Source organism: Littorina saxatilis, linkage group LG3 (genome assembly GCF_037325665.1).
Source record: "Littorina saxatilis isolate snail1 linkage group LG3, US_GU_Lsax_2.0, whole genome shotgun sequence".
Classification (NCBI taxonomy): Eukaryota; Metazoa; Mollusca; class Gastropoda; order Littorinimorpha; family Littorinidae; genus Littorina; species Littorina saxatilis.
In genome coordinates this window covers 42,580,496-42,591,139 of record NC_090247.1, presented here as the reverse complement: position 1 = coordinate 42,591,139, position 10,644 = coordinate 42,580,496, and the positions used below count along the sequence as shown (strand labels likewise).

The following is a 10,644-nucleotide window of genomic DNA, read 5'->3' as shown; positions in this document are numbered from 1 at the left end:
ATCCTTTTTGGGTTGATGTTTTTAAACATTATAAAAAAAGTGTGTAACAAATGTATTCCATCTTCTTTTCATGACTTTGTATCTGAATGTCTTTTTTATAATATCAATATATGCAGAGACAAGAAGGTGTTGTTTCTTAGAAGCTGGGCACAATGTGGTATTGTTTCTGTTGGTCACTTGCTGAAGGAAGATGGATTTTTGACCTATGATGAATTTAGCAGAAAATACCCAAATGTGACTGTTAATTTTTTGTTATATCAAGGAATAGTACGGGCTGTTAAGAAGTATCAATGTAAGCTAGAAATTGACTTTTGTGATAACTTTTTGGTAAGTGACCCATGTGTTTGGCAGTGCTTGGCTAGTGGTGGTTCTAAACATGTCTATGGATATTTGATTAAGAGTACTGATCCTCTGAAATGTATTGAAAAGTGGTCAGCTGCACTGAACTGTAATGTAGATGTCAATAAGGTTTTTCTAAAAATTAAAAGAACAACTGAGGACGTACGTCTCAGATGGTTTCAATATAGACTGATATATAGAATTATACCCACCCAGCGTTTTTTGCATCTGAGAAAAATTGTTGAATCTCCTATTTGTACTTTCTGCGGACAGCAGGAGGAAACGCTAGAACATCTTTTTTGGGACTGTACAAAAACACAGGCTTTTTGGAATGATTTCCTTCAGTGGATGCGAGACAATTTTGTACATTGTACTAATGTTAGACTGTATAAGCAACTTATTATCTGTGGCTACCAAACAAACTGTGTGACGGACAAAACCTTTGATTTGTTCCTTCTAATCGCAAAATACCACATTTATACATCTAAAATACGTGCGACCTGCCCCCATTTTCAGGTTCTTGTTTTAACTCTAAAACAAAGATTTTTGGCAGAGAAGCACAATGCATTGGTTAACAATAAGTTAACTTCTTTCAACAGAAACTGGAGTCTGTACAGGCATGCGTTTGAATGATTTTTTTTTTCTTTGTAAAATTATTTGTGTAGGTAAACTGCAAAGCCTGGTCACCGCTCGCTATCCTCTTTCTCTTCTTTCCCTGATCCCTATTCTCTTCTATCACTCCTCTTTCTTTCTCTCTCTTTTCTCTTTATCTTTTTTGTATTGTCTGTTTATATGCGTGTGTGTAAATGATATGGTTGAGATGGTTTCAATTGGATATTTGCTATTTTCGTTATCCTATGTGAACTGTTTTGACCTGTTTTCAAAATAAAATAAAAAAAAGAAGTGAGATGGTTAGAATAATTTGGCTTTGGCCGCATGTGGTATCCTTCACAAGCACAATTTTACCATCAACACAACACAAGGCAACGCAACACGGTTCAGACGGAGCCAGGACCAAACACACTATACCGCGTATATCAGCAAAGTGCACCATCACACAAGACAAGACAAGACAAGACAAGATAAGACACGACAATGCACCACACCACAACGCATCCATAACACAATGCACTAAAACATGACAAAGCACAATCTTAAAACAACCACCACCATTTCTAATGAGAAAAAAATACACTAAGAGCACTAGTGGCTGATGTTTGTGGCACAGTCATGATGCCACAGTCATGATGAATTTTTGGAAGTTCACCGACCCCTCTTTTTTCTCCCTCTGTGCATGCTTATACATGCAATAACCAATTGTTGTACTGGTAACACTTGTACTGGTAGTTAATACAAAAACTGTATCTATGTACTTTTCATGATTGATGCAAATTGTTAAAGTACGTCCCGTTCAAATGAGAAAGGAAATTCACAGAAAACAAATATCCGCGGTATATATGTTACAGTTAATCTGTGAAACCAGGGAATACGTGTATTAACTAGGTAATACATGAATTAACTGACGGAAAAACCCAGTTAATTCATGTATTACCTAAAATAGTTTAGTTAATACACGTATTCCCTGGTTTCACAGATTAACTGTAACATTTTTATACCAATACTTGCATTAGGTTAGACCTTTTTGATGGATCTGCTTTCTTCTTTAGCTGGGATTGTCCATCGGAGAAAATAGGCCAAACCCTTTGAGTGTTTTTCTACGCGTTTGAGGAACTTCACCGTGTGTGTATTTCTTGGAAAGATACATAACACATTCACTACTCCCTGTTCTAGTCAGTGGGGTGATTCATCCTGATAACTGATACCAAAGTTTAAGGTTCTTTTTCCAATTCTGACTTGCTGAATGTAATGATTATAGCCCATGCATATACCTGTCTAGGCGGATGCATAAATCATTTTTAACACAGGAAGCAAGGAAGGAGGCTCAAACTCCCTGTTGATATGATATATACTTTGTTTTCCCAAAATGTGCATTTAAGATTTCTTATCAAAAGCACGTTATTTATCTTCAGGTTTATACATTTAACATGTAATACGCTTGCATAAATCTTGCATATAATATGCTTTGATATAGATAACCCTCCTGTAGTTGTTTTTACCCTATGACGAATTATTTTTTCTTCTCTGTTTCATTATTTGTTTAAATCAATTATCTATTTATTTGTTTGTCTATATATTGTGTACTTATTTATTAAGTTATGTATCCGTTGTGTTGGGTATTTTGTTGGTTATTTATCTATTCATTTAAAACACTTTTAACGTCTACTCATTCATTCAGACTCGGCTCGGCTAGTAACACAGATCTACAAAACCAGGAAAAGTATCGTCTCACAGCATTTTAATGGGAATTCCTGCACTGAGTAAAGTAGTATGTTTGTTCTCGTCATCATTTGCTGGCCTGCAAACAGTCCTTACTCTTCCCTTCGAAAGCTTGGTGAAAAGACGCTCTCTCTTGGTTTGGTGAGTTTTTCTCTCCTTTTTCATTCACACGTTTACCTATCACTACTGATCAAAATGACATACATAATCTGTGTATTCTCCAAAGAACAAAATGACACTGAACAGGGGGAGGGGGGGGAGGGTAATAACGATCAAACGATTTGACAAAGGAGTCTGCTACACAAGACAGTGTTATTATTATTAAACTTCAAAATACTCACTCAATAAATGCGCTTTTTAGAGGCGTTATCTCAAGTTACGAAAAAGTAGACCCTTCTACACCAGCCCTGACACAAGTATTGCACTTGTGGCTTTACTGCAGAGCCGGATTTGTTCATAAACTGCATATTGCATCTCTTCAGTGTGCGACACAGCGTCAGTCTCAAGCAATGAAATACTTATTTTAAGTCGATGAAGAGGTGACATTATTTGTTTGCTTGTGTGTACAATAATATTGCTGAGTGATGTTCACTACTACACATGGTACTGTACATGTGCAGGTGTGGTCCTTAAAAAGTTAACTGATAATCTGCTTCACAACAGTTTTAGAGATTGTGTTGATTGTTTATTTGCAGAACCAGGGGGTAGTTAGTGTCACCCAAGCTACCACGCGAGCGGCAGTCCTCTGGCATCACAAACACTATGCGACCAGCAGAGGGCACCCTCATCTGCCTAAAACTCGATAAACCAAACGACAAATGAAAAAAAAGGACGCCCAGGTTAAAGAGAAAAAAGAAGAAGGGGGAAGCTAGAGGAAAACAAAACAAAAAGTTAACCTCAAAACCACAGAAGAATCTGTGTTCATTCACTGCGCTCAGGGAAATTGCAAGAGAACCTAGCCACATTATCAACATTTCAAATGTGTGTACCTTTATATTTGGCTCGTTAAACACATGCCTCTTCAATTTCAAATCGATCGCTTTCGGCCATTCCTTGATCGGCCGCATGCATACAATTTTGAGGCAAACAGGCTTTCCACATTTGAAGCCAATCCTGCCTGTTTCCATGCATGCCACATCAGCCCAGGTTCCTTTGCCAAGCAGGGGTTTTACTCGACTGGAAACGCAGACGAGGTGGAGTGTTACAAATGCAGCCAGAGTCACTCCAACTGGGAACCAGAGCAGGAGCTTTATCGCATTCATCGACAGTTGTCACCTATCTGTGCCAGCTTCACCGACGATGATGATGCTCACCAAGGCGTCAAACCTAACATTGCAATTCCTCTCAGACAAGAAGACATCAGAATACATATCGGTTCGCTGAACGGTTTGGGGCTCACCGCTCATCGTATTGGCGTTCAGGAGTCGGACAATGGTTATAGCGATTTCAGCGTGCACGACGATCACAACGACATCGTCGTTGACTTCAATGTGAGACTACGAAGCCGACGAATCGTTGACAATTTACAACGGGGTCATCTCCACAGCGAGTTCTCCTCTGTCTGGAAGCGTGAACACACCTTTTATGAATTCCCCCAGACCCGGCTCATCTGGTCACTTAAACGTCACGGCTTCTTTTCCGTTGGTAAGTATTTGGCGGTTTCATTGTTATAAAAGGTGCGTCTTGTCGTGCTTATTTATACTACATGGCTGAGACTAGACAAGAGAAAGTGAGAGAGAGAGAGAAAGCCGGAGAGAGAGAGAGAGAGAGAGAGAGAGAGAGAGAGAGAGAGAGAGAGAGAGAGAGAGAGAGAGAGAGGGAGGGAGAGAGAGAAAGAGAGAGAGAAAGAGAACAACAATTACAAGAACAAGAACAAAATCTTTGATTGTCTGAGGCCACAGCCCTTTACAATAATGGTTAAAATAACAAATGGCGCCACAGTCTTAACCATTGACTCGTTTTCTTTTCCAACAGGACACGATGACATCGTCATGTGCTTCTCCTGTGGCCTTGCCTTGAACAGATGGGAGCCTGGTGACGACCCCAGAGACGCTCACATTCGTTTAACAAGGGGTAGCTGCAAACACCTCCGCACTGTAGAACGGGAGAATTTCATCCAGCGTTCGCTGCGACAACTGGGGGTTGTTGGCAATTCCTACTGAATAACTAAGATGTATGTTGATTTGGGGAGGGTACGGGAGCGTGTTGAGTGGAGGAGGTTTAAGCAACTTCGCCATTTGTTCTAATGCATGCTTTGCGATCAAAGCATACCAGATCATTATAGTTACCGATATAATCAGCAACAACAAAATATACTGTATATATGCGGCTATTTCACTGCCATCTTTACTACACCCTCCACCACTAGGACATCTTCTAATGTAGTATCAACAACATACCTTCTACTACTAATACTACTGCCGCTACCGAATACTGTTATCACTGCTGCTCCTTAGCTTTGGCTATTTTCCGATTCAAACGAACCTGTCACTTGACTAACTCTATGTGGGACGCATGAAGACGCACTAGCCATTGTGATTTTCGTGTAAGCAAATTGACATTGTGGACGTATGAAAAAACCCATACAGATATGTTGAATTCAAGTGATTGCTGCGTTTTCTCCTTACCGTGAAAGCATGTAGGAGGTTAGTTGCAAAAAATCAAGTCTTTTGTGGTTACAATCACGACTAAAATACCAACGGTGTAATCCTCTTAAAGGAGATCGATATAATGGTTCTCTTGAAAACGACAGACAGAAAGCCTTTATGTGTATGTGACAGGGGAGGCAACCGCTCCTTTCACAGCAGACTCTGCACCCGAGTTGTTGGCCTTTAAGTCAACACCGGTGGATTGTGGAAATCTGTTTGTGATGGGGTCTGGTGGTTTCCGATTGTCTGTATGTTCATGGAAACCTTCGGGTTTGCATACCAGTTTTTATAGGGTTAAGAAATTGGCCCTGACATTTTCAATCCTGTTTGATTGCACTTCGCCTCCCGAGGTGATCGTAGTGTTACGGCACTCGGTTACATCTGGCGCTTGCGAGCAGGGATGGGACTCGGCATGATATGTTCAGGTAATGGCATAATATGACCACTGAACATTTTCGTGCTGTTCTCATTCTGCGAACTTGGGATGGACAGTGGTCCCCCGGTTCGGAACTTCGGGACGAGGTTCATTCAAACGGGGGCGATTGTGACAGGGGAGGCTACCGCTTCTTTCACAGCAGACTCTGCACCCGAGTTGTTGGCCTTTAAGTCAACACCGGTGGATTGTGGAATTATGTTTGTGATGGGGTCTGATGGTTTCCGATTGTCTGTATGTTCATGGAAATCTTCGGGTTTGCATAACAGTTTTTATAGGGCTAAGAAATTGGCCCTAACATTTTCAATCCTGTTTGATAGCACTTCGCCTCCCGATGTGATCGTAGTGTTACGGCACTCGGTTACATGTAAAAGTGTAGTAAGGTATGATATTAAGTGCTTAACCATTACTCTATGTGTGACAGATGTTTGTTGCACCTGTTCTACTTACCAAGGATTATGCTGATGAGTTCAAGGACCCGGCAGATTTAAGTTTTATGATGCTGAAAAGGGAAATTGGATACAACAAAAAATGTCTGCTGTTTCAAGCATCGAATGGCTTATTATAAACCTGTCTAATCGGAGCATATCTACTTTAAAATAGCAACTCGGCTTTTCTGTTTAGATTCTGTATAATTATGTGCGCTTTGTTTTCTTTGGAGTATATGCTGTAAAAAATGTTTTGTTTATTTAAGAAAGAGAAAGTAATCTAAAATTTAGATGCGAAATGGAGTTCCGAGTACTCGTGACTTTTACTTGCACCGCACCGTTTTCTAGCGCTTGTGTAGGGGCGGGCACTCGGAGTCCCCCAAAAGATGGTCTTTTACTCCAATCAATAAATGTCCATCCGTCATCCTGATAGGTTTCCGTGAAGTTAATTGACTGTTAATTTTTGTTGCTTTTTACATTTAGTCAAGTTTTGACTAAATGTTTTAACATAGAGGGGGAATCGAGACGAGGGTCGTGGTGTGTGTGTGTCTGTGTGTGTGTGTAGAACGATTCAGACTAAACTACTAGATCGATCTTTATCAAATTTGACATGAGAGTTCCTGGGAATGATATCCCCGGACATTTTTTTCATTTGTTGGATAAATGTCTTTGATGACGTCATATCCGGCTTTTTTGTAAAACTTGAGGCGGCACTGTCACACCCTCATTTTAAAATCAAATTGATTGAAATTTTGGCAAAGCAATCTTTGACAAGGGCCGGACTTTGGTATTGCATTTCAGCTTGGTGGCTTAAAAAATAATTAATAAATTTGGTCATTAAAAATCGGAAACTTGTCATTAAATGTTTTTAAACGATCCAAAAACAATTTCATCTTATTCTTCGTCATTTTCTGATTCCAAAAACATATATATATGTTATATTTGGATTACAAACAAGCTCTGGAAAAAAAAAGAAGAAAATTATGATTAAAATTAATTGTCCTAAATCGATTTAGAAACAATTTCATCTTATTCCTTGTCGGTCCCTGATTCCAAAAACATATAGATATGATATGTTTGGATTAAAAACAAACTCAGTACGCTAAAAAGAATAGAGATACAGAAAAAGCGTGTTATCCTGCTCAGCGCGACCATTACCGCACTATTCTGGCTTGTCGATTTCACTGCCTTTGCCACGAGCGGTGGACTGACGAAACTACGAGTATGCGGCCTTGGTGAAAAAATGCAGTGCGTTCAGTTTCATTCTGTGAGTTCGACAGCTTGACTAAATGTTGTTATTTCGCCTTACGCGGCTTGTTTTTGTTTTTTGTTTATTTTTTTCTTTTTAACTCCAACATAGAGGTATATTACACTCACGAAACATGGACAGTTTCTATTTACAATGGAAATATTCCTTTTATTTACAATTCAATTTTTCTACTTAACATTTGAAACTCAAAAATTACAAACACTGATCCCCGACAAGTTGTCTTTTTAAAAATACTAACACATATTTTCCCAATTAATATTACGTGATTTACAAAATGTCTCATCTTTTTACAACAACTTGTGTCTTGATAGCCAAATATTATATCCTGCATTTTAAACTTAACCCTTTTCCTCTATCCAATTTTCTATCTTCGTCCACTGAAAACAACTTTACCGGTATACACTCATAAAAAAAATGTTCAACAAAATCAACTTCCGTACAACATATACAACATCTGTTATTCTCCCTGACTTGCATTTTACATAATAAAATATTTGTTGGATATATGTTTTGTAAAATTTTCCATTGCAATTCTCTTAACCTCACTTCTTTAGAAACATAGTCAAGGGTCCAAATTTCCTTATTTACTTGTACACTAAACTTCCTCAACCAAAAATAATGTACACAAGGTTTTTCTACAGCAGTAATTACACTTTTCTTTTCTATCATTTTTCGTATTTGGCTTATTTTTTTATCATATACAGGCTACCATCAAACAACTGCTTATCCATCTGGACAATAATATGTTTATTTTCCATCCAATTAATCCATAATTTGGGTACAATAATCCAATAAAATATTTGCATTATTCTTTCCAATTTGTATATATACCTCTGCTGCTGACTTTAATCTTTTTCTTCCACTATAAACAAATCACTTACTCTTTCAATCCCAGCATTTTTCCAATAGAAATAAAACAACATTTTCCTTTATACCGAATCGAATCATTACTCCACAAAATCTGTTTATAAAAATTTTTTACATCAATATTATCATGTTCCATCCTAAGCTTGTAATTCAAATGTGTCCACACTACCCTCTGCCAAAATGGGCTTCCAATCATTGTCAAATTCAATTCCTTACTCGGTTTAACATTCAAATCAAATCACCAAACCCTGCAACAACATGTCCCAGAAACCATAGTGGTATAAACGTCCAATTTTCTCCTTTCTTTTCATACAAACGTCCAACCCATTGTAAATAAAAAGACTCGCATAATGTGCACATTTAACATGTTCAACCCACCTTCATTTATTTCTTTCTCCATTACTTTTCTTTTAACTTTTTCAAATGCTTTTTTATTCGAACACTTTCTCTGCCAAATAAACTTATAAAACAATCTATTCAACTCTCTCAAAACCCGATCTGGCAATCCAATCGTCTGCATCACACATACCAACTGTGAAATGAAAAAACATTTGATTATTACAATTTTACCGTGAATACTTAAATCTCTCGACTCCATATCTTAATCAACTTCTTAATCTTCTGAACTCTTAATACCCAATTCTGTTCAACATTTGTTGCTCTATCATTATTTACAAAATAAATACCTAAAATCTTAATCTTATCTGTGCACTCAAATGGCAACTTTTGCTGACCACAATGCTGTCCAATTTTCATTATTTTGGTTTTATTAACATTCAGGTTCAGTCCTGAAAACTGTGCAAACTGTATCATTATATCTTTAACTTTAAAAACATCACCACTGTTCTGTAAAAATAATGTTGTATCATCTGCTAACTGTTTATTTTTTAAGGCACTCTCCTCGTCCACCTCTGAGGGTAATTTATCACCCGTTATATCACTTTTCCTAATTTTAATGGCAAGTATTTCCATCGCCAATATAAAGGCCACGGGTGAAAATGGACAATATTGTCTTATACCACACTTCAAAGGAAACGGTTCTGAAATCCACCCTCCGTGATTAATACTACTAAAAGTATCTGTCATTAAAAGCTTAACCCATTTTTGAAAATCTTCACCAAACCCATATGATCGAAATGCTTCTATCATATTTTTTTTAATAAATGGAATCAAACGTCAAGGGCCAATATAAACCCAGACTTATTCGTTCGATTTAAATACTCTGTTACGTCATCTATTGTACGAATCACGGTTCCAATATTCCTGCCTTTTATATAACCAACTTGATCTTCATTTACTAACTTACAAATAACAGAACTCAATCTCTGATTTAAAACTTTTGCCAACATCTTATAATCTGTATTAAGTAGAGTAATTGGACGCCAATTTATAATACTGCACTTGTTCGTTCAACACAAGAAATTGATCATAAACAATATCACCATTACTTGCCCTCATAATTTCCGTTGCTGTTTTTGTTAGTATTACAGACATTAGTGTTTGTTTTGGGAAACTGGAATTTAAATATCATCTTATCTATGATAACACGTTTATGGTTTGTTATGAAAGTTGATCATTTTGTGTGAATGAAAGGATGATCCCCGAAAAGGGTGGTAGAGGGGAGACAACCTCATAGGGTTCTATACATGTAAAGTGTTCATAGTATGTACTTACTCATTTTAAATTGCCCCATAATGAAATGTGTTCAGAGTTATTTCTTTGAGAATGAAGAATGTTCTTGTGTTCAACTGCTGTGAATGTTTACACTTTTTACAATATAGTCGACTTGTGTAAACGGTTATTTTAACTCAACGTGGAACACACGACTTTATATGACTGTATAATTTGATTTGTGCTGTATTTCAGGTTGTAGACATTTTGACAACAGGTGGAGTGTGTTTGATTATATGCTGCAAAGCAATCATTCTAAACACAAATACGTTTTTGTAGTTGGACAGCAATGTTCAATAACATCGACTAAACTCCACTCGTTCGATTGCATTTTGTGAAGATGGCATGATAAAAAAATAACAATAAAAATAAGAAAAAGAAAGCAAATAGAATAACTAAAAAAATAATAGGATTAAAATAAGAAAAATGTGTGCTGATAAATGAGTCACATCTTCGATATTCTGTTGTCAGTTAGGTTCTTTGGTGATTTTAAATTTTCTGTTGCATTTGCATGTGGCCTTTTCACACATTTATTCTGTCTTGTATGAATCTGTTTGTGAGCACTTTGTGTTTTTGTTTTTATAATACAGGTGCATTAAGAGCAAAATCATTGCATTTGTCGTATTCAAAAATGTAATTGAAGTATGTGTG

The 10,644-nt window shown here is 37.3% G+C and overlaps 1 protein-coding gene across 1 annotated transcript; it reads left to right on the top strand.

The window, feature by feature from the left end:
• The first annotated feature begins 2,739 nt into the window (after positions 1-2,739).
• On the top strand, positions 2,740-10,603 carry LOC138962422 (baculoviral IAP repeat-containing protein 3-like). The gene is made up of 3 exons (XM_070334230.1): positions 2,740-2,817; positions 3,372-4,320; positions 4,651-10,603. Exons 2-3 carry the CDS (start codon positions 3,690-3,692, stop codon positions 4,836-4,838), a joined length of 819 nt encoding a protein of 272 aa, XP_070190331.1. The 5' UTR covers positions 2,740-2,817; positions 3,372-3,689; the 3' UTR covers positions 4,839-10,603.
• The last annotated feature ends 41 nt before the right edge of the window (positions 10,604-10,644 follow it).